Source organism: Chrysemys picta, chromosome 19, assembly GCF_011386835.1.
Source record: "Chrysemys picta bellii isolate R12L10 chromosome 19, ASM1138683v2, whole genome shotgun sequence".
NCBI lineage: Eukaryota > Metazoa > Chordata > Testudines > Emydidae > Chrysemys > Chrysemys picta.
The window spans coordinates 12,196,464-12,220,521 of NC_088809.1; the positions used below are offsets into that span (position 1 = coordinate 12,196,464).

Consider the following 24,058-nt stretch of genomic DNA (forward strand, 5'->3'; position numbering starts at 1 on the left):
GCCCAGGCACGGCGTGGCCAGGGCTGAGCGCCTCGTGCGCGGCTCCGCGGCTGGGGGAAGATGGCGCTTGCAGCTGTGCTGGGGGGGGGGGGGGCGCCCTGCCCCGGGGCACGGCGGGGCTCATGGCCCTGGGCCCGCCCAGCTTTGCTGTAGGGCTCGGGGCCCCCTTTATCCTGGACAGGCGGTTACACTAGGCGAGAGACTGAGAACGAGCAGCATTGGGCTCAAGTTGCAGTGGGGGAGGGTTAGGTTGGATATTAGGAAACACTATTTCACTAGGCGGGTGGTAAAGTACTGGAATGTGTTACCTAGGGAGGTGATGGAGTCTCCTTCCTTGGAGGTTTTTAAGGCCCGGCTTGACAAAGCCCTGGCTGGGAAGATTTAGTTGGGAATTGGTCCTGCTTTGAGCAGGGGGTTGGACTAGATGACCTCCTGAGATCCCTTTCAACCCTGATAGTCTATGAACCGCTGCTGCAGTGTGACTGTGAAACAACATGATATCCTAGGCATCAAGAGTAGAATCTGAGCAGGGAGTGGAAGGGATGATCAGACTCAGCCAGTTGGATTTGTTCCCCATATTGTTTAAAACTTTGTTGTGGAAGACACCCATGCTGGCTATTAAGGGCTGAGAAGTTGGAGTAAGATCTGCAATTCTCTGTTCTTCCAATCAGAAATAGGAATACAAGATTTAATTTGCTTAATAGTGGTCAGACTAAAGTTTCCTATAGAAAAAGCAGGGTTTCCTTTCCTGTATCATAATCAAAAAAGGGTGAACCTCCTTTGTCCTTTGCCAGTTTATGCATGTGCTAGGGAGTAGAATACAAAAGTTCTCCAGCACTGTCCTGTAGCAGTGGTTATAGTTCTGGATTCTGCAGGGCACTTAAATTCAGAAACTGAAGTTATGGATAATGTATAGCAAGCTGTAATAAGGGAATTACTGAACTTTAATTACATGCAAAAACCTAGTTGAGTCTTAATGCTGCTTTCAAAATGAGCATTTTAATAGTCCTATAGAATTGGTCAAATTAAAGGTGCATAATGATGAAATAAAACCGAAAATAGCTGGAATTACCGACAGATTGTTGGTGGTGAGAAGGTTTTTTTCTGAATAAACCTACAAAATATCCTTTGTATAATACTGTAATATTGTCCTCTAATAATCAATATTTCCTCTTTTTAGGGCAGAATGGTATCTTGAAGTATATGGTAAGCTTTATTTTTGCACTAACTTGTATAAATTCTTAAGCCAGTTTGGGGATTTTACTTGCATATTGACGAACTCTAAAGTTGAAACGTGGCAGTCCCATTCATCATCTTCTGGATGTGGGGGGGACAGACTCTAGTTAGGTACTTGACTAGTAGTGCACCATATGGACCTGGGCTAATGCAAAAGGAAAAGCTGATAGAAAGATTTGCTTGAGTTTTTTGGAGTTGCTCCATGAGGGTTGAAATAGAAGTACTTTGGTGTATTCAACTGTAAGTTACCAGTCTAAAGCCAATCGTTAGTTGATTAAGTAAGTTATGGATTTGATGAGCTAATGCATTGCAGCTTACTCCTAGTTAAGGGGAAAGTTAGAGCAAAATTTGCAAGTGTTGGGCTTGTGTTAAATGCTTATCTACACAAACAAATGCAAAAAGCTGTTGACATGATGATACCCTTGAATAGGAAGTGCCGTCAGATGCGAGAACTGACGATAACCTTCTCAACTTGTCTGAAATACAGCTATATGTATATTGAATTCAAGTTGTCAGGAGGCCTGTATGCTAAACTTGGCTGTTTGTGTTGTGCTAAAATGACTAGGAGCCAAAAGACAATCAGGCATGCAGTTTATTTGAAGACTGGCTCTTCCATGCTTGCTGTTTTCACTGTGGCCTCAGTCTACTCAGGGCATCATGTAATGTCCATTTTTGTTCTCTTGTTTCCATTTACTCTGTAGACTTCGATATTTCAAAGGAGTGAGATGTCTACAGGAAGGGTGGAAAGCAGCTCCCTTGCCTAATCTGCGTGGAAAAGGAGAACTGGGTCATGGCTTACCAAAACGTGGTGGAAAAGTGGAGCCTTCTGTTCTTCAGACCCTCTTAATACACAGATTCAAGGTCAAGAGCTGAAACTGGATATTGCATGAATTACACTGCTGTACAGCCAAAATGCTTTTGAAATAAATGTAGTCAAACTTTACTAATTCTGGGTCACTGAGAACGAAAATGATGCTTAAAATTGTTGATTGGCTCTAGTTTTCAAGATATGCTATTGGGTCAGTATATACGACCCTTGACTTGGGAATGGCAGAGGATAAGTGAGTTATAAAGGGAAGGGATCTCAATTTAAACCAGAAATGACTAAAATACTTCTTTGACAGGATCTATGAATAAATCTATGACTGGGTTTGGACAGTACTTGCTTTTTAGGCAAAACAATGAATGATGCAATCTGAAGCTGGTATTGCATCATACATGATATGAATTGCATCATGTTATTCCTAGAAGTCATGGATGATGCAATCATAACGAAGCTTGCATCACTCTGCTGAACAAATTGCCCTATGTCAGCTCTAGAAATCATACAGTGTCGTGCTCTCTTATTTGTCAGTGTTTGATTTTGCAAAAAGGGACACATTTCTGTTTAGCCAAAGTGAGCAGAGATGCCTTGTACTTGTGTGAACAGTGCAGATAACTTCTGCTACGTTTGTGGCGAAGTGACTTTTGCATCACAAAAGCGCAGTATAACCACTATGGTTAAGAAAGCCTATCACCTTTATTTTGGCTGCAAAATTGGAGATCAGGACAAGAGGTGGGCCCCACACATATGCTGCAACACTTGTGCAACAAATCTTCGACAGTGGTTGAACAGGAAAAGGAAATCTATGCCTTTTGCAGTGCCAATGATTTGGAGAGAGCCAACAGATCACACCAGCAATTGTTACTTCTGCATGGTGCCTCCAGTTGGGAAAGGTGTGTCAAAGAAGAAAAAGGGGACTGTGCATTATCCAAACATTCCATCAGCTATACGCCCAGTACCCCACAGAGAAGGACTGCCGGTTCCTGATGCACCAGAATCATTCTCACTTGAGTTAGACGAGGAAGAGGATGAAACTTCTGGTCTTGAACCATCAATGTCACAGGACCCACATTTTCTCCCATCCTCCTCCTCTGAACCACACCTCATAACACAAGGTGAACTGAATGACCTTGTCAGGGATTTGGAACTACCCAAGAGTAAGGCAGAGCTGTTGGGCTCCAGACTACAGCAATGGAATCTCCTGGCAGGTGGTGATAGGGTTTCCATGTTCCATGACCGTCAAAAGGATCTTGTCCCATTCTTCTTCATGGAAGGTGATCTTGTAGCCTGCAACAACATCGATGGTGTGATGGCAGCCCTCGACATCGTTCACGATCCAGATGAGTGGAGACTGTTCATTGATTCATCGAAGACAAGTCTTAAAGCTGTTTTACTGCATAATGGCAATGTTTTGCCATCAATTCCAGTTGGTCATGCAGTCCATATGAAGGAAACCTATGACAACATGAAACAACTTTTGAGGTGCATAAACTATGACCAACATCAGTGGCAGCTTTGTGGCGATTTGAAGGTTGTTGCTCTCTTGCTTGGTCTGCAGACTGGATACACAAAGTACTGCTGTTTTCTCTGCGATTGGGATAGTCGTGCAAGAGATTCCCACTACATCAAGAAAGATTGGCCACTACGACAGTCATTGGAGCCTGGGAGGAAAAGCGTTCAGCATCCACCACTTGTTGAATCAAGGAAGATTTTGTTACCACCCTTACACATCAAGCTGGGTCTGATGAAGAACTTTGTCAAGGCCATTGAGAAAACACAAGCAGCTTTCAAGTACCTCTGTGGAAAATTTCCAAGTTTAAGTGAAGCTAAGATAAAGGAAGGTGTCTTTGTTGGTCCTCAGATTCGTGAACTTCTTCGAGATGATGCATTTGACCATGCACTGCGTGGCAAGGAAAAGACGGCATGGAAAGCCTTCCAGTTAGTGGCAATAAATTTTCTCGGAAACAACAAGGCAGACAACTACAGGTTGTTGGTGGAAAACCTCCTCAAAGCATACAAAAGCCTTGGTTGCAACATGTCACTAAAGATGCATTTTTTGCACTCTCATCTAGATTTTTTTCCACTGAACTGCAGAGCAGTGAGCGATGAGCACAGCGAGCGATTTCACCAGGACATTGCAACAATGGAGAAACGCTATCAGGGCAAATGGAGCCCATCAATGCTTGCAGACTATTGCTGGACAGTGACAAGAGATGCTCCATTTAATGAATACAAGAGACAAACCAAGAAGCGCCGAGTAGACACTGAATAGGACTAAACTATGTACATAATAGTCTTTTGCCTTTTGTTTCATAATAAATTTTATTTATATAACCCTTTTGCTGGTTTTTAAAGTGTTACATAAACAGGACAGGTGAAATATTATCATGTAAAGCAACCATATCTTAGAAACAGTAGCCAATCAGTTGTTTTAATTGTCATATTTGAATTTACCACATAATGTGCTATTTATTATGTATTTTGATCTCTGAAGCAGACGACGTCTCAAAAATTGTAGACCAGTGTTATGTAAGTTGTGACAGACCATCTTGTCCCCACTAGACGTGGGCATCCACCACAGGAGGCAGATTTTTCCAGCTCTCTCCTCTTGCACTTGCCTATAGCTTAAAGTGTGCAAGGTGTCAAGTTATATTTCACTAGCTTAATAGAAGACCTATGTAAGGGTTCTGTTCTACACAAAAATAGCTTCTAGTGAAATTCAGCTGTACAGTTCTCCAATATATGGCAGCAGCGGACTGGTAATGTAGTCATTGAGGAATCTGGACAGAAAACATTCTCTCCCCACCATCCTGTTGTAATTCCAGATCACTTGTCTACAGGTACTTTTTTCCCTTTCCTGATAAAATGTGATGCTACAGTAAAGATTGAATATTTCTAATCCTGTATATGGTCTCAAACACAACTGTACTTTTTTACACATGTACATCCTTAGAAATCAGAAAATAATATGTCAGGCAACTCTTAATCACATCCCTTGTAAGTTTGGACCCTGATAGTTTTGCAACTAATCTGCTTCCCTCCCCTCTGAGTGAACTCTCAATTTTCTCTTCTTGACCAAACCCCCCTCCCCCCCCCCCCCCCCCCCTAATGAGTCTTAGTTCACAGAACCAATGTGCCTAGACATCACTAGCAGTTCCCTCTGCAACCTGTCCTTTATCATTTTAATGTTGGTTTGGAAACTTGTTACAGCTTTTTTTTTTTTTTTTCCCCAAAAATTATCAGGGAAGTTAAATGAGATTCCTGCAGTAAAGAAGGTACAGCACTAGAAAATCTTTTTGGGTGAGTTTGAATACAAATATATTTTGCTTTCCACCACCAACTCTGAACAACTTTTTTCATGAGTAATGTACCTGAATGTATGGATGCTAGATATCTAAACTGTATTCTTAAATTCGTTCACTTAAATTTGGGTTATTGCTGATTATGCACTATATGTATCTGACTTTTTTAAAAACAAACTGTATTTGGATAATCTTAGCACTATACCCCGATGTACAGACATCCTTTTCTCAACCTATGTAGTTAATTTTTTTTAACATTAGCTTTAAAATTTTACATGTTGTGTTCATAAACTCTAAATGAGAAATTGTCAGCTACACTTGCTACTCATTTTAGACTGTAAGGGGCATAATTGATTAGCAGACTCAGTGAGATACCACCTTTTCTAAAAACATGCAGTGCTAGGTTAAAAATTTTAAGGGCTAAAAAAGTTAACCACTGATGTGCTTGATGTTGTACAAGAGAGTTGTCCCTCCATCATATTTGTTCACTGAATGAAATCTTATCAAGTGCAAATGAGTGAATAATACTGAGGCATTGATGAACTGGAGGTGAAAGCCCATGTGGTTGTATGGGTGTAATTCATAAAGTGTAAAAAATGGCTGAGAATTTAAATTAAATGGTAAGACATCAAATCCCAATGGTGATTGAACCTGCTGATACTCTAAACAAAAAACTCAGCCATGTTTGTAGCTTTTTTCATTACTTAAAACATTCTAGGATACAGTGACAATCCTGGAATCTTGTATAGATCTTTATAAATGTGTACCATTCAGTACAAGATATCAAATGATGAAATTCACCAAAAATAGCTGGAATTACCGGCAGATTGACTAGTGGTGAGCAAAGGTTTTCTGAAGACATCTTGTATACTAATGAATTGGTTGGGTAGAAGATCACATTGCACTGTAACTTATTTGTCATATTGTGTTGCAGGTGTCCTTATTGCAAGCCTGTCGGTCTGCGATAGAAGAACATTGCAAAATATCCAAAAGACCCTGAGAATTAGCAACTGTGTTTTTGTGAGCATTATCAAATGTGTCTGATCACTCTTTTACAAGTAGAAGATGCATACTGTTGAGTGCACAAATTAAAATTTTCAAATCATTATACTCTTGGTCTTTATTTCAAATAACAGAAACTCAGTGTTCATAATAGAAAATTACCCCTTTATGTAATTTAAAATACAGCATTTACACAAATGGATACTATCATTAACTACAGTGTGTGCAGTTTTTTCAGCAATGTATAAGGTAATACAAATAAACTTTGTGTAACTAGAACATACTGGATTTTTGACTTTTTGCTTTGTTTAAACACAATTGCCTCTTTTAAAATACTGCCTGTAGCTGAACTGTTTCCTTTAAAGAGTGCTCAGCCTTTAAGCTTAAGTAGCATTAGTGAAACATGCCTCACATATAGTTCATGGGGAGGTCAGGGGACCCTGCTTGTTTTCAGTTACAGAATCTGAATTCTCTGCTCATCTGATATGGTCTAAAGGAGAGAATCTCTTGTTGACCCAGCTTCTGTTGGAGAAAGACATGCTATTGTGAAGAGCTCTGTAAGCTTGAAAGTTTGTCCCCCAACAGAAGCTGGTCCAATTAGGGATATTACCTCACCTGCCTCTTTAACACATACACAGTGTTGCAGTTGTGGAACTTTAAATGACTGCTTCCTACTGCAATAACCCTTTAGTTAGAGCAAGTAACATTTAAAATGTGCTGGCTGCACAGAAGTCTTTTCATACCCTGCTGCTGCTCTTCATTTTTTACGTACTTTGTTTACAATTCACTGATTTCTTTAGATACTTCAAGGAGGAAATCTTCCTCCTTGAAGTAGACATGTATCTTAATCTTTGAGGTGGGCAGACCATTGAATGAGCAATCCATTAATCAGTCATCCAAAATACACTACGTGATTAACAAGGTGTAAAAGTTTGCGTCATAATGGAATTTTCAAGCAAGTAATTCCACAGCAAACAAAATTGAAAGAAGGGTTTCTATATCACCACCATCTTTGGCCTTACACTGCAGGTTCTCTTGAGGAATAAAATGAATGCTGAAGATCTCCCACATACAGCAGAATTTGCAGAGGGGGCAGGGTAACATTCCAGTCAAAGTTGTGTATATTGCAAATATAAACAACTGGTTAATAAGTTTTAAAGTTGTAAAGGCAATGCCCCCACTAGGTCTGGATTGTTAAGTAACATGCTTGAGTGTAATGAAAAGGGCATGGAAAGAAGCCACATCCCTTCACTGTTTAAGGTGTTGAGGAGACTGTTTTCTAGTGAGCTGTGACATTTAGCCACTCTCTGTAGAGTAGGTCAACATTTCAAGTTTAATATTTGACATTCAGGCTCCTTTCCTAGAAGGCTGAAGTACTGGTTTCCTCCTTGTGTCCAAAAGTTTTCAAGTGTTTTATAGTAAAATGTACAGACATAAGCTATTTGCTTATACTAACTTGTCCCAATTTGTTTATGGGGTAGGGAATGAAAGGGCTCATAAGCTTAAATTTCAGCTATAACTGGTCTTCCTGTTTAGGAACTTGGGGCTGGACAGGTCTGTTCATTAATGAGATGCAGCTGAGGGGGTGGGGGCAGGTGTTTCCTATAATGAGTCAGGCTGCCTTTAAGAAAGGGGAGACAGTGGGAGGCTGCTGTGGAAAAGGGCCTTGTGGGAGACACTGCTCAGCTAAAACACAAAGGAAGCACCCTGCGGTGCCCAGGAAAGGGGCTGAATTTGCTTGTTTAGTAATGACTTGGTGAGACCATTGTTGAAGGTCAGCATGATGATGGCAGAAGATTTCCTGTTTATGATTTCTAGTCTGTTGGACATTGTCAGTTTTGGACTTTGAGGACTTTATCTTTGGGTTTGGGAGACTTAAGTTGGTCTTAATAATTGAGCCTAAAGACATGTGTTACCAAAATGCAGACTCTGTGAAGTTCCCTGTTCAAGAGCCTGAGGGAGAAACTGAGGCAGGGCACTGCAGTGCCAGAACTTGCTCTAAGGAGTTGATACGTGATGGTGGTCAGTGATACGACTAACTGAAAGAAGATACTTCAGGCCACTTGTCCTAGCTCTGAGATGGATACAACTGCCTAGGTAGAAAATGGGTAACATTCACTTCCAGTCAGTGGAGAACGTAGAGGAGATTCTGTCCAACGTACCCATGTTCTTTATCATTGGTAAGCATTTATATTACACTAGTTCTGTTCTGTGCAAACATCAGAACTAATCCCTGCCCTGGATTGCAGACTAAAATGCAAAAAGTGAAGGGGTAGCACCTGTGGATTTAGTATAAAAGTGAACCAATATGATGAATCAGCACAACTTTGTTCATTTTGACTTTTTGTTACAACCCTTGTGCGGGGAAAGTAAATAGGGTATCTGGGGCTGAGATCAAGTTTGCTATGGCTAAAAAGCCAGGATTCTAGCAATAGAGAAACTTCATGTCTGCTATTCGATATGCTGCCACACCAGTATCTGGTTTTATTGTAAAAAGGTGGGGTATCAAAGATTACTTCATTATAATCTCTTTGGTTTTGAACATGTTTGCTGAGGCTTTGGAACTAGCCACTTAACACCACTGAAAAATTACTGAAGAAGTTTGTCCACATGGTGTCACTATGGGAGAGCTTTTGAATTTAGCTTGCTTTTGGTAGTATTGGCCTTCTGTCATGCTGATTTTTCTCAAAAAAAAAAATAAAAATAAAAATTGTTAGATACTTTGCAAGAAGTTGGGCCTTGTTACTAGCAATATACAAACCAAGCTGACTGTAGATACAGTCAGCTAACTTCAGCTCACAAATTCATAGACTAGGGACTCCACCTGGTAGGGGCAGAAGCAGTCAAAGCAGGGACTGCTGCACTCTGGGGGAGGGAGAAAATTGGGCCTGCTGCACTGAGGGGGCAGAGGTAAAATGGAGCCTAGCTGGAGCCACTCTTCTCCCTTCCCTGTGGGCTTAGAAGAAAACTGCAGAAAGGAGCCATCCAGAGACTCTGGCAGGTAGTTGCAGAAGCGACCAAAGCACAGAGCTCTGGACATGGAGAACTTTCTGCAGTTCTGACTGGCCTTTCTCTGCTCTGTGCTGTATGCTCCAACTCTCTCTTCACCTCACTTTCACTCCACCCTGGCCCCCTCACCCTCTCTTCCCTTTTCCTTACATGTAGGTGATCCCCCTCCTAACTAACAAAGCCCATTTTCAAAAAAAAAAAAAAAAAAAAAGTGGAACTAACTTGCCATTTGCTGCCATCACATTGTTCACTCTGCTGTTGTATTCTATCCCTTTCCCCATCCCTCTGGGTTTTGTCTATTTAGATTGTAAGCTCTTTGGGATGGGGCCGTCTACTAGTCTGTTTGTACAGCACCTAGCACAATGCATTTACTATACAGAACACGATTAATAATAACAAGATGGGGTCACTGTCTGTGAAAGGACTTCAAACTACATGCAGCAGTCACTTCAGTGGTGCTGGGGGTGCTGTCGCAGCCCCTACCTTGAAGTAGTATTAACAAACACCAAATACATAGTTTACATGGTTTCCATCATCCGCACTCCCTCATGAAAATTGTTCCAGCACCCCTGACTCACTTCACCTATCTCTGAAATGGGGATACTGCTGGCCTGTAAAATGGCAACACTTGGGCTTCTACTTTGTTGTATTGTACAATTTTTTTAAAAACATTGTTTTTGGTGGTAGTGCCTATAGGCCCTAATGAAGATCAGGGCCTCCTGCGAGGCACTGTATAACACAGAGTAAGAGTCCCTACCCTAAAAAGCTTGTACTGTGTTTTAAATAGACAGGTGGGAGGCGAAAGAAGATGTAGACATGAAGACACGATGCATTGTGTCAGAATGCTTACAACCCCAAATCGTACCTAGAAAATCAAAATGGGCTGAGATGCAGATGAAAGAGTTAATTGAGAGAATTTTATAACAATACCATCTTAATCTGATCACTTCCATGTTTCCTTTTGCAGCAAAGGAGGTGGATCGCTAGGTGTGATTTGAAAGACAACCACTTACACCAGGAAATGAAGAAAATCCACATTCAAAAGAAACTACTGAGGCCATCTGGGAGGTAGGTTGTAATTACCTAAACAACCAATTTTTATATAGTGTAAAGAATAGTTAATATAAAAATAATCTTTTGTTTTTTTCTAACCCCTGTTCAACCAAAACTTTTCTCTGAATCATGAGTTTCTCATTGTGCATCACAAGCCAATTGGCCCCCTACCTTTCACGTTAACTTGTTTTGCTAAATGTTTTTGATATCTCTAAAACATTGTAGTTGTACTTTCTTAAATGGTCATTTAAATTCATTTTTTACTTGGATCTTTGTTCTTCATTATCTCATTTCTTATTTTCTCAAATTGACAGAATAAGTATAAGACTCCAATGTTGCTAAAGCTTTTGTCCATTGGAGCTACTCCCATAATTAAAATTCACCACATACCTACATTTTTGCAGGATTGGGGCTTACATTTTTAAATCTTATTTGTAATCCAACGAGGCTACAGAATGTAGTTTGTGGTGAAGAAATATATCAATATAGTATGTGAACCCAGGAAGCACATATACAAATATTTTGAAAAGTCAGCATGTTTCTGTAAACTACTATAAATAACAAAGTGAAACTGTATTCTTGCTATTACAAAAGAAATTGCATAGCTATGCAATAGTTACCCAAAATGTTTGGTTTAACAAGAACATAGAAAGAGCACTGTATTTCACAGTAAGTTTCTGACCTCTTCAATGGAGTATGCAAACTGCATGTTGTTACTAATTAGATTCTTCTTTTTTGAATGCGAAGCAGAGCACTATGAAACACTGATTGTTCAAACACTGTTTAATTAAAATCCTTAATAGAATCACAGTCTGTTCTGCTGTGTTGTGAAATGGAAATGTAATCAAAAGCACTTTTTGTATTACAACAAGTGTGAGGCAGTTGTTTTTTTTTTCTTGGCGTAGTTTTAGTATATTGTAAACTTGTTCAGCGTTTTTGTTGAGACAAAACAAAATACGTTTCTCAGATGATGTGTTATACATAGAAAGTTTATTTATTTTAAAGGTTTAAAAACATCATCTGGAAAGAGTACAAGTTTGAGCTGCAAGGCCTCTGATTAAATAAGACTACAAACTCCGCTGATGTTAATGGCCATTATATACTCTCACAGACCTTGGGTAGACGGAAGCAACTCAGCAAATGTTTGCTTGATAGTTTAGCTTGCTGGGTTTTTGTGGATGAATTGGCTGCAGTCTACGGCTAATGTTTTGTTTAAAACCTTTGTTTTTATTAACAAAAAAAGCCTCTTTTCTAATATCTGTTAGCTTATTGAGATTGCAAATTGGAAGTGCTCCTGCTGAGTAAACTATAAGGTGTTGATTTGGGACTATTTAGCTACATTCAGAAGACACTTTATTAGCTAGAATTTGGGTTATAAGACAATGGTATCCATCATAAATAGCTATTATAGATTAACTATCTTCACCATTAATGACCTTCAATTTGTTGGTGGTTTGTTGATGAAATGATGTAAACAATATAGTTTCCCAGCAGGGATCCTCAAACACCATTTGTTGCTTAAATGGATGTGTAACAAAGGCTCATCCTTATTAAAATTGGGCATTGATTGAACTAACTTCTGTTTCATAAACATGAAATATATAACTGTCAGTCCTTCTGTGGGGAAAATAAAATGGATTCATTTGCATTGCATTTGCAATGTATTTGGTTTTGCAGAGTTATTAGGAAATAAGCAATGGAAAGGTCTTGAATTAAAATTATTTTGAGTAGCAAAAGCTTGAGAGAAAGTGGAGGCTTGCGCCCCCAGAGCTTAACAAGAGCTAAACTCAAGTCCATGAATAAATTTAAAACCTATCAAAAGATTAAGGCTGCAAGAAAATAATGATAAACATTAGATGCTGAAAGCAAGAATGGCTCCCAGTCTGAGATGGGAATATCATGTTGCAATTCATTTATGAGCAAATTCAGTGCTGATGTAAGGTGCCCTGATACACCGAACACCTACTATAGGTTATGACTAGAAGTTTCAATCCTGATCCGGAGTGGTCACTGCTGTGGTGAGAAGGTGATTATACTTTTTTATGCTGAGATGGCCACTGAGGATGCTATTTGTGACTGTTTTATGTGTTGCAGGTACTTGGTTAGTAGAAACATCAGTGAGACCACTGAGCTCATTTTCACATAGGCCAACAAGCAGCCATCAGATGGTAGTGACCTTTGATCTCTGCCCATAGAGTTTGTGAGGTGCCTGCAGCCGTGAAGGAGAGTTGCATGCAGGCATCTGAAGGCAGAATTAGACCCGTAGTGAAGTGGAAAGAAAAGAATACTCTCATGTGGAGGTTCCATTTCCAATGTGGGTGAAAGTGCATAAATACCCAGTGTGCCTGAAAAACTTGCACTGTAAATGTAAGAGTAAAAGCTGGGGTGATCTCAGGGAGGTAACAACTGGAGTTCCACCTGATACTTCTCTCTCTTTCTGTTACTGCGGGAAGACATGGCAAATCCTCTATTTCACTTTCCCTCTGAGCTCTTGCTTTCAATCTCCTGCTCTCGCTGCAGCACAAAGTCAATGGTACTTAGGCTTCTAAGTCACTTAGGTTAAAGTTCGGAAAGGTACCTACGTGACCTTCAGTACTGAATTGAAATTCCACAAATAGCCAAGTTCTGCCAGCGACAAGGGTAGGCTTGGTTGGTAGTTAAAGCACAGGATTTAGTGCCAGGACGTCTGAGTTCAGTTCCTGGTTCTGCCGCAGGCTTGTCATGTGACCTGGGCCAGGTCATGGCATTAGCCTGTGCCTTTGTCTCCCCCTCTGTCCGATAGAGAGAGGATTCTTGTCAACCCAGGGTGGTAATACTAATTCATTAATATTGTCAAAGGTCAGTGAGATCCTCAGATGGTGATATTGAAGCATAAATTGTTATTACTAATAGGTTTTTCCCCTCTCTCTGAGCGGTACCACTCTAAAAATTGCCACAATTTCTGATTAAATGAGCCACTTCGAAATGAACGATTAATTATCCTAGTCAAGTGTAAAATCTGCACTTTTTATCCTTTGTAGTTTTGGTATTAGAAGCAGTAGGACTAAAAATGTAACACATCTCCTCCTATATTGCATTTGACACCGCACTCAGTAGTCTACTCTGTGTTCTTAAATACAATATATTTAATCATTCATTCATTCATTCATTCATGCCATGTAACAATTTTGTTTTAAACTTTAATATGAAAAACCAAATTCTCTCTCGCCATCAGCAAGACTAGATCCTGCCTGTGGAAAGTGCCACAGATAATTATGGATGGTTACTAAGACACAACCTTTAAAAATTGAACACAAAGATGAATCCCTACATTTGGGTGTGCTCATGTGTTGTTATATTTGTACTCTGTGACCGAAGGGGACTACTTCCATTATTTCAGACGAGCCATTTTGGCAAGTCAGGCTGCCTGCGAGCAATACGCTCTGGCGCCAGCCGTGCCATGAGATTTGCATGGGCACGAGGGTCTGCCCTCATAAGTCTCATTGCAGAATCAGGGCCTCTGAACTCAAGATACAGCAATGGAATCCCCTGATTTGTATATGAATCATTAGCCTTCAGGTGCATGGAACAAATAACTTTTATCCTTCGTAAAATAAATACAGGTTCTCTCTCTCTAACCACATAGTCATCCAAATTTTTCTGACTGCCTTCTATTATAGATTAATCCTGCGATGTATTTACCAAGAGTATGTAGGCATTTCTGAATTAATCTTCATACGAGAAGATGACTTCCAGTTTTTGCTCATAGGGAGTTGAGATGTCAAGACATTTTCTGTTTCTTATTTTTTTAACATCTTTCCTAAGGGAGACATACATTAATATTATTCTGAAAGCACTTTTCTGCAGGCAGTTCATTCGTAACCATAATGCACTAGTCCATGGACAAGTTAAAACAGCATCAGTCCTTCAACATTGACAATTGTGAGCTACTTCAACTGAATAAATTAGGAACAACTATTAAACGCCAACTCCCAAAAGTCACATGCTTGCATCTCGTTTAGCATTTGAAATATCTATGCTGGTTCTAGGTTCACTATGTTTTAGTGGATGCTACCAAACTCTGGCTCCGAACATAGTCATTGAAATAGGTTTGGAGCAAACATTTATCCTTATATGGGGCAGGGGAAAAAATGTGAGCTTGGAAAAAGTGACACTTATAAAGTAAGCCTACAAGAGTGTTTGTTAACTGAAAGACGTGCCCCGTTGGTGCACATGCTAAGGATTCATTTCTTTTCATTGGAAATTTTAATCACTGCAAAACACAGAGTGACCTAAGCCAAAGGGATACCTTGGAAACACGAGTTCAGATCCCAGCTTAGGCGTTGCAACCCTTTGGTGATAGATTGAGTTTGATGAAGGGCCTCTTGGAAAACGTAGGTCTTCTATTTCTAGGATAGCTGTCATAATATTTGAGACCTTGTGCTCTGGGTGACCATTAATGAACCCATGGTAATTTCAAAGAGGAGGGGGTTTATTCTAAGTTTCTTCTCTCCCCGGTTGCTGCCTTCCCTCTTAGAGGCAACTGTATTTCAGAGGTGCTGTATGTATGTAAGTCCCATCTGTTAATACTGCTAAGCATAGGGCTTCTGGGACTACTCAGGAGTAAGCACTGCACTCATTAGTAAATTCTGGCAGTGTTAGGCCACTAGTTTGTAAAGTGCTTTAGGAAGAAAGGCTCTGTGTTGTGTTGTGTTCATATTATAGCAATTGTTGTGTAGTCAAGAAAGGACTTCGTAGTAATAATAATACCTAGTTCTTACATCGCGCTTTTCATCAGTAGATCTCAAACCATACAGGCGTCTATTTTACATATTATGTTTTATTCTTTCTTAAGCTCTCATATGTGGTCAACTGTTTATGGCGGCTAGAGGAGGTTTTTGCCCCAAGGGGCTTACAGTCAAAACCGAGACAGATCAGACAAGAACGCCAAAAGAGATGCAGAGGTTTGCATAGGTGGGATTGGTGATGGCATTGGATTGACGTGGGTTAGTGTTTGTAAACCATGTGGAACAAGTGAGAGGGATTTAAATGAACAGAGGGTGGGAGCCTGGTGCGCTGACCTGGGCTGACCCAGCCATAAAGAGTAGCATGGAAGAGGACTAGGAATGGGAAAAGGAGACAAAGGGAGTGGCATGGCTGGTATCACTTACAGGAGCATAGCTGGCGAGGTAGGATGTGATAACACACAAGAACAGAGATGATAGGCGGGTGGAAGTCTGCAGAGCGTTGTCAGCCAAGGGCAATCATAGGAAACTTGATTCAGCAGGGCTCCAATCCTTCCTGGTGCTCATCACTCTGGGCTTGATCCAGCAAAGCACTTAAGCGTACGCTCAACTTGAAATCTCATTTAACTCAGTGGGACTCGTCACGTGCTTAAAGTGAAGCACGTGCCTAGGTGCTTGGCTGGCCCAGGCTGTAGTGCTAGACACTTTGCAGGAACAAACCCCTGGAAATGGGAGGGTAGAGGATCATGGAAAGGAGTTGAATAGAGTAGTGATGTGGTCTGAGTGACCTAAATGTCCCAAAAGCCATATAACAGTGCCAATAACAGTATACATCTGTAATCGAAAAAGGTCTTCAAGGAAAGTGGTTGAATTTCAAATATTCTAGTTCTTTTGCCTGTTTAATTTGCAATAAATGATGGGGTGTTTTCTATAAGTGCTGGTTAGAGGCTCGCAATCTCGTTGTAAAGTAATCAGGCACACCTGCATATTAATGTTACCATTGTTGAAGAAACAACAATTCCAGTATTTAATAAATTCCTGCTACTAACGCAAAACAAATCCCACTTCAAATCTACAATGTGTGAGCCAAGCTCAATTTCTTGCCTAGCTGGCTGCTATTACGATTAAATCAATGCACTCTTACTTAGTAAAAGGGCGGGGGGGGGGGGGGAGAGAAACTCCTTAACATATGTTAATGTTTGAGGCTTAGTCAGTTTCATCCCGTCTTGGGAAAATGAGATTAATCACAGTTAGAGAGAGCTGATTTCAGAAATAGGAGCTCGACTGCATGACTTCATTCCTTTGCTTTGAAGGCAGGGGGAGGGGTACTTCCTTCCCCCCATCCCATCCTCAAGTCGGGGCAAAGGGAAAGTGGGGAACTCCCAAGAGACACATGCTGCTGACAAACTCTGATTACCCTGATATTTGTGTGAGGCAAAAAAAAGTTTGTTTCCTCCGAGCCCTACATCCTAGCAAACGCTTCCCCCTTCTGTAGCCTATCAAAATGCCTTGGTCGGAGATGTAAAACCTGAATCTTCCTCAGTAGAGCTAACAGTGGGTGCTTAAGCCTTGGCCACTAGGTATGGGTACTGAAATCATGTTCTCTTCTCCACTCATGCTCAGAGGCTGAGATCATTGCTTCTGTAATTTTCCCAGGATCTGATGACCAGATGCTCTCTATTTAGATAGTAAATCAGTGCCAAATGGGTGTGGGGAACCAAAACTACCTGCCCTGAAAACCTAACGGGAATCGTTATCTGGGCTCAAACAACAGTGTCATGGGCAACTACCAAGAAAGCTAAGGTGATGCATTAGCAATATGGTAAAATCAGTAATATCTCCATTCTTCATCTTCCCTGTCATCAGTTCATGTGTGTTTTGTCTTTTTCAATTTCCACTTATAAAAGAATTTTAAGCCAGCTCTGCTAGATTGGGCCAAACTCCGTTCTCGGTTACACCCATGCAGCCCATCTCTCTTCAGTGAACTGGGCATAGTTATAACTGAGAGTAGAATGTGATTCCATAGGTGCAAAAAGGAACATTTTAAAGCGAAAATAAGCTTCAGATGCAGGGGTACGGTAAGTGAACTAGTATTCCACCACAAGGTGGTGCAGTGATCAAGTTAAGAGGAACAGAGGGTCCTGTGGCACCTTTAAGACTCCCAGAAATATTGGGAGCATAAGCTTTCATGGGTAAGAACCTCACTTCTTCAGATGCAAGTTAAGAGGATGTGCTGTTAACCTCAAGAAGAAAAATGGATATGTAGCCTTTAAAGATAGTAAAAGTGCTGGTTTGGGAAACAATTGTTCTGTTCCTCGCTATTAGCTCAGATAGGCGACTTAGATTAACATATAGACAAACCCTCACCCAATGAAATGTCACTCCTTGATTTATTGTAGCTGTATTGTACAGTAATTTGATGTAGCAGTGTAGAGGCTAGACTTAGGCCGTTCATTTCCATTGAAAGCAATAGAATGAGATTGCCAAAGACACCTAAAGATTTTGTTTTCTTTTTTTTCCAGTCCTTAAAAACAAAAAATAAGGAAGCTACCTGCCCTCTATTCCTCCTCACACCATTTCAGCACTGTCCAGCAGGGAGCTAAGCGGAGTGTTTGGTATAGTCTAGTTGGCAAGGGCTAACCACTCAAATACATCCCCAGGGTACTGTGTGAGCTTGTGTTCCATATTGCCGCAGCTTCACAGCTATTGTTATTTGAACTAGGTTGATCAAAACTAGCTTGGGTATGAGTCCAAGTGCTGCAGTCACGCAATGACTGAAGAGCAGATGGAGCCGTAGGATATGATTCAGCAGAGCAGTTAAGCACATGCTTAACCTCTGGGCAATGAGTAGACCGGGGTGGGCAAACTTTTTGGCCTGAGGGCTGCATCAGGTTTCAGAAATAGTATGGAGGGCCAGTTAGGGGAGGCTGTGCCTTCCCAAACGGCCAGGCATGGCCTGGCCCCCACCCCCTATCCACCCCTCATCCCCCACTTCTTGCCCCCTGACGTCCCCACCCCAGCCTCCTGCACCATCCAAACCCCCTGTTCCCTGACGGCCCCTCCGAGACCCCTGCCCCATCCACACACACCCCTGATCCCTGTCCCCTGACCGTCCCTGGAACTCCCACCCCGACTGCCCCCTGCCTCCCCATCCAACCCCTCCTCTCATTCCTGACGGCCCCCCTGGAATCCCTGCCCCTGACTGCCCCCCACCACCCCATCCAACCCCCCTCCTTCCTGGCTACCCTCCCCCCCGGACCTCTGGCCCCATTCAACCTCCCTGTTCCCTGCCCTTCATCCAACCCCCCGCTCCTTGCTCCCTTACCGTGTTGCCTGGATCACCGGTGGCTGGTGGCGCTACAGCCGCACCGCCCGGTTGGAGCCAGCCACGCCACCGCGCAGCACAGAGCACTGGGTCAGGCCAGGCTCTGCAGCTGCGCTGCCCCAGAGCTCACAGGCCCGCTGCCCAGAGTATTGCTCCAGCAGTGCAGTGAGCTGAGGCTGTGGGGGAGGGGGAACAGCAAGGGAGGGGCCAAGGGCTAGGCTCCCGGTCCAGGAGCTCAGAGGCCAGGCAGGAGGGTCCCACGGGCCAGATGTAGCCCACGGGCCGTAGTTTGCCCACCTCTGGAGTAGACTCACTGAGGTCAATACTTCAGGACTGAAAGCTAAAAAGTAATTGATCAGACAGGTTTTGCTATAAAAACTGAGCAAAATGCAAAAAAGTCAGAAAATTGCATATGTGGTGAAAAGTAAATTCAATCTCTGAAATTCTTGACATTTTAATAATCGTCAAGCCGTAGACATATCTTGATTTTTGACACATCTCACCTGACATTCCCATAAGCACACTAAAGAAATATGGTCTAGATGAAATTCCTATAAAGTGGATGGACAACTGGTTGAACAACTCAACTCAGAGTAGTTCTCAGGTGTTCACTGTTAAAGTGGGAGGGCATATCTAGTGGGGTCCTGCAGGGATCTGTCCTGGTGCCAATACGATTTGATATTTTCATTTATAACTTGGATAATGAAGTAGAGACTAGGTTTATAAAATTTGCAGATGAAACCACATGGGGAAGGGTTGCAAGCACTTTAGAGGAGAGGATTCGGATCCAAAACAACCTTGACAAATGGGACAATTGGTCTGAAATCCACAAGATGAAATGCAATAAGACAAGTGCAAAGTATTACATGTAGGAAGGAAAAATTGACTGCCCAGCTACAAAAATGAGGAATAATTGGCTAGGCAGTAGTACTGCTAAAAAGGATATGGTGCTTATAGTGGATCACAAATTGAATGAGCTAATAGTATAATACAGTTGTGAAAAAGGCTAATGTCAGTTTTGAGTGTATTAACAGGAGTGTTGTATGTAAGAGATGGGAGGTAATTGTTCTGCTCTACTTGGCACTGGTGAGGCCTCAGCTAGAGTATTTTGTCTAGTTTTGTGCACCACACTTTAAGAATGATGTGGACATACTGGAAAGAGTCCAGAGGAGAGCAACAAAAATGATAAAAGGTTTAGAAAACCTGACCTGTGAGTAAAGGTTAAACAAAACCGAGAAAAGAGAGAGCGAGAAGGGACCTGATAACAAGCTTCAGAAATGTTAAGGCTGGGATAAAGAGGATGGAGATCAGTTGTTCTCCATGTTCACTGAAAGCAGGAAAAGAAGTGATCAGCTCAATCTGCAGCAAGGGAGCTTTAGGTTAGATATTAGGAAACACTTTCTAACTGTAAGAATAGTTAAGTACTGGACTAGGCTTTCTGGGGGAGGTTGTGGAATACCTGTCACTGACATTTTTAAGAACAGGTTAAACAAAACCCTGTCAGAGATTGTCTAGGTTTACTTGGTCCTGACCCTGCATGGGACGGAGGGGGAGGGAAATGGACTAGATGACCTTTCAAGATCCCTACATTTCTATGAAACTATAGAAATTTTGCTCTGCTGCATCAGTACCTTGGTTAGTGATGTCCATTTGGTTGTCACAGTTTCACTTCCTACTTCACCAAGTTAGTTCTGGTTCACACATTTTTATTTACAATGGTTAATAATACAGTACTGAAACTGCAAGAGTAGCACCACAAGTGAGTACATCAGAACATAAGAATGGCCATACTGGGTCAGACCAAAGGTCCATCCTGCCCAGTATCCTGTCTACCGACAGTGGCTAATGCCAGGTGCCCCAGAGGGAGTGAACCTAACAGGTAATGATCAAGTGATCTCTCTCCTGCCATCCATCTCCACCCTCTGACAAACAGAGTCTAGGGACACCATTCCTTACCCATCCTGGCTAATAGCCATTAATGGACTTAACCTCCATGAATTTATCCAGTTCTTTTTTAAACCCTGTTATAGTCCTAGCCTTCACAACCTCCTCAGGCAAGGAGTTCCACAAGTTGACTGTGTGCTGTGTGAAGAGTACCTCTGAGTGAATCAAAAAGTAGTATTAGATTGCAAACATACTCATGCAAAATACATCAAATTGCAAGATTTCCAACACTGAATACGTCTTTCTTGCAGTCCTGTCATTCCTCCCCGCTCCCCCAGCTTAACACTTGAAATACTGGACATCATTTTTTGGATGACTTCTTTGTGGTGTTAGCATACTTCCAGATGATCTGGGAAGTTTTCTCTGGCTTATTTCTATGAATTCTAGGATTCTAGGATAGGTCTAGGAATGAATGTTATTTATGTGCCACCATGCTATGATGATGATGAATCTTCCTGAACAGCTTTAACTCTGTCAAATGCATATAGGAGACAACTTTGTAAATATACACCAGTGGCATAGAATGCTTCACGTAGTGATTAGACTAATAAACCTTTGAGCCCAGCTCATCTGATAGCAAATGTAATACTACATGTTGAAATTATCTCATATGTAACGACCATTTAATATGCTGTCCACCCAAACAATGTCAGTTGGAATGGCTGAAGACACAAAAATAATGCTTTATACTTCTATTGTGCTTCCATCAGAGGATCTTGAATCATTTTACCAACACCCCTGGGAAATGGGAAAGCAACATTATTCCCATTTTACAGATGAAAAGACTGGGGCACAGAGAGGTGAATTGACTTACCCAAGATCATACAGGAAGCCTGTATCAAAGCCAGGAATTAGGACCTGATTCCAAGGCCTGTGCTTCAGCCAGAGAAACATTCTTCCCTACATCCAACATTGGACTTTAAATATAAGGTAAACTAAAGCCAAAATGTTCAAGTTAGACACCTCAATAGCTGGCCTGGATTTTTAGGGGGTTTGAGCATCTACAGATCCTATGAACTTGAGTGCGTCAGACAATCATGCCACTTATTCAGATTCTTTAATTTAGGCACCAAGTTTAAAAATGTTGGCCTATGGTCCTATTTAGAGTTTCCACCCGTGGATTTGTATTGTAACTCGCTCTTGCTGAAAGAACCCAACCTAAATGAAAAGCAAACTTGAGCTGCTCCTCCATCTCCTTTAAGGCATATGCTCCATCTAGATGGAAATGTGTCCTGCACTCTGTTGAAAGGGGGACAGTTTGTAATCCGTGCATATAAAATATTTTACTGCTGGAGAGAAACAAAGGAAATAAATGGTCAAAGGGTAATTGAAAGAAAACCCAGCTCCATCCGGCAACACTGATTTATCTCCCTGGTGTCTAGTGAATGGGAGATCAGGACACCTCTCGATGGCAGAGGGCAAGAAGGAGGAGGAGAAGAATAAGATGCATTTTCTTGCAAGAGTTAGGTCCCTAGTGCTTTCCTTGCTGGGTTAAAATGTCTTTTTTTTATTATTTCTGCTGCATTAAAGGCCTTATTTTTTTTTTTTTAATCTCTCTCCCTATCCCCTGCATGGAGTGAAGAAATCCCCAAATGGACAAACTGATTTCACTCTATAGACTTCCACTGAATCTGTCCCATCCTTTTCCAGCACTCCTCTGAGGCAGCTTTATTATGGGACTGAACCAAAACCTAAGCTCCAAACACAACAATTCATCTCTAAATGCAAGTGCAACTTTAAGGATCTGGGCAGAACTTTGGGCTTGCAAATTTTAGAGACCCTATTTGAAAATGAGACCCTAAGTGTCTCCTTTGTCTTCCCCAAAATTAAACGACTGGAGAAGGGGACAGAGAAATCATGGAGCAGAGCTTCAAATGTTCATGAAATAAATCTGACCAATCATTGTGTTTGATTCTGTTGATCTCCAAATAAGTTTTCCTTAGACTTAACTACATAGAAACCAAACATGGGGAGCTTTGTCCTTAGGTCTTCCCCATCGTGGTTGTTTCTAGTAACTGATTTGTTTCTTCAGAAGGCCATTGCCCACATGGGACTAAGCTCTTATGGGCAGGCACTGGTTGTTCTTATGGGTTTGTACAGCATCTAGTAAAATGAGGTTGTGATTCTGATTGCGGCCTCTGGATGCTACCACGCTAGAAAAAATAAACAATAATAGCAGTAGGTTAAAATGGAATTGCCTGACCGCTTGCTCTGGTATTACCTCGCAAATAGCATTTCTGTCCTAGGGCTTATGGGGTGAAAAGGGGGAGGGGGGAGAGTCACGTTTAGTGTTCCATCAAGGAACCAACCACTCACCCATGTCAAATTATTACCTTTAGCCTTAGGTACCAAACTTGGCTCTTCTGAAAAGCCTGCTGATGATTTTACAAAAGAAATAGGAGGAAACTGCACCACGTTACATGCACTTTGAACTTGAATTAATGCTCCCCACTCCCAGGCATCCTCCTTATCCAGTCTGTGCACCTCCGAGGAAGTGTCTGTAATGGGGGAAGATGCTCAGCTTGTGAGGGAAAGAGATACTAAGCTGTTTGGTAATCCAGGAATGGGTAGCTACATCAAGGGGAAAAGTATCTCAAAGCTACCGCTTTTGAGCTTTAAAGAGATCTTTGGAGATGAGAGCAGTACCATGTCAAACAGCAGCATATTGGCAACCCTGAATTGTCTGCGGCTGGAGAAGAACTAGGATTTAGAGTAAGGAGAAGATCGAGGTAACAGCAATGACACTAGAACGGCTTAAAGGAACTGATACCTTCTTGGCTATGATTAGACTAAGGGCAGCATGGTCTAAAGGAGAGTATAGAAATGGGAGTCCTGATCCCATCTCTGCCACAGTCTGTGTGGCCTTGGGCAAGTTACTTCCATTGTTTGGTATGTCAGTTTCCCAAGCAGCCATGTATGAACTAGTTAATTCTTCTGAGGGATGGCTTTGCAAGAGAAATGAAAACAGAGAGGAAGGCTGTTTTGATTTCAGTGGGACACTCAGATCCAGGCATAAGGAGGCAGTGCAGGTCACAGGACCGCACCGTGAGGTATGAAAGAAGGTCATAAGCAATTGGAGGGAAGGAAAAGAGACGCCGGGAGCTGTTAGAAGGGAGATATGTATGGACAATGTGGAGGTAGGGGGCAGTGAGAGAAGAGATGTAGGCTGTGGTGGAGTTGTACTGTCCTGGAGAAATCCCTTCCAGATTCCCAAACGCCCAAAGAAGAGACTGCCTCAAGGGGACTGTGACCCAGGAACCTCTTGGTGACAACTGACAAGGACAACTGACATAGTGTTTTACTGGGATCCCTGGGGTCAGATATATGCATTCCCTAAAGCATGGCATGTGAGGTCTCTGCTGCAAGTTAGCAGCTCACTGGTCATCATTACTGCAAAATGGAAGTATGGATAATATTTGAGGAGTTTTGTGTCCCTATATTGAAAATTATGTTCTTAAGGCAGGTAACCGAGAGGTGATGTGTCTTGGACCGGTTTCTTTCCAGCAGGAGGTAATGATGCTTAACTCTCTTTCTGGTCTTGTGTGTATTGAGCATTGTGTGTCTCACAATGGATGGAGGGCGGTTTGCTTACCGAGTCAAAGGCGAATAAAGACATTGTGAAATCTTCAAGAGAGGAAGT

General features: G+C 41.8%; 1 protein-coding gene, 1 long non-coding RNA gene and 3 other non-coding genes across 9 annotated transcripts in view; all 5 read left to right on the forward strand.

Annotated features, from left to right (window-relative positions):
* The window catches only part of NCBP3 (nuclear cap binding subunit 3), a 36,876-nt gene extending 30,407 nt beyond the window's left edge, over positions 1–6,469 (forward strand). For 3 of the 5 annotated variants that reach the window (XM_005283401.5, XM_065573351.1, XM_065573350.1), the window contains 4 exons: positions 1,181–1,206; positions 1,938–4,899; positions 5,303–5,359; positions 6,296–6,469. Coding sequence is in view for 1 of the 5 variants with exons in the window: in XM_065573348.1 (XP_065429420.1) it covers positions 2,643–4,331 (1,689 nt within the window). In the remaining 4 variants the exon portion in view is untranslated. Of the gene's footprint in view, positions 1–69; positions 1,089–1,180; positions 1,207–1,937; positions 4,900–5,302; positions 5,360–6,295 lie in introns of those variants that run through there. The other 2 variants (XM_065573348.1, XM_065573347.1) reach the window with 2 other exon arrangements.
* Positions 1,037–1,110, forward strand: LOC112058699 (small nucleolar RNA SNORD65). Its single transcript, XR_002887846.1, has one exon. It is a non-coding gene; the product is annotated as a small nucleolar RNA SNORD65 (small nucleolar RNA).
* LOC112058694 (small nucleolar RNA SNORD49) lies at positions 1,643–1,718 on the forward strand. The gene has a single exon (XR_002887840.1). It is a non-coding gene; the product is annotated as a small nucleolar RNA SNORD49 (small nucleolar RNA).
* Positions 6,147–6,219, forward strand: LOC112058698 (small nucleolar RNA SNORD65). Its single transcript, XR_002887845.1, has one exon. It is a non-coding gene; the product is annotated as a small nucleolar RNA SNORD65 (small nucleolar RNA).
* Positions 6,470–7,483: 1,014 nt separating the features above from the next.
* LOC135976622 (uncharacterized) overlaps positions 7,484–24,058 on the forward strand; it is an 84,121-nt gene continuing 67,546 nt past the window's right edge. Inside the window, exons 1-2 of the long non-coding RNA XR_010593916.1 lie at positions 7,484–8,543; positions 10,340–10,440. This is a non-coding gene — a long non-coding RNA (uncharacterized LOC135976622). The remainder of the gene's footprint in view (positions 8,544–10,339; positions 10,441–24,058) is intronic.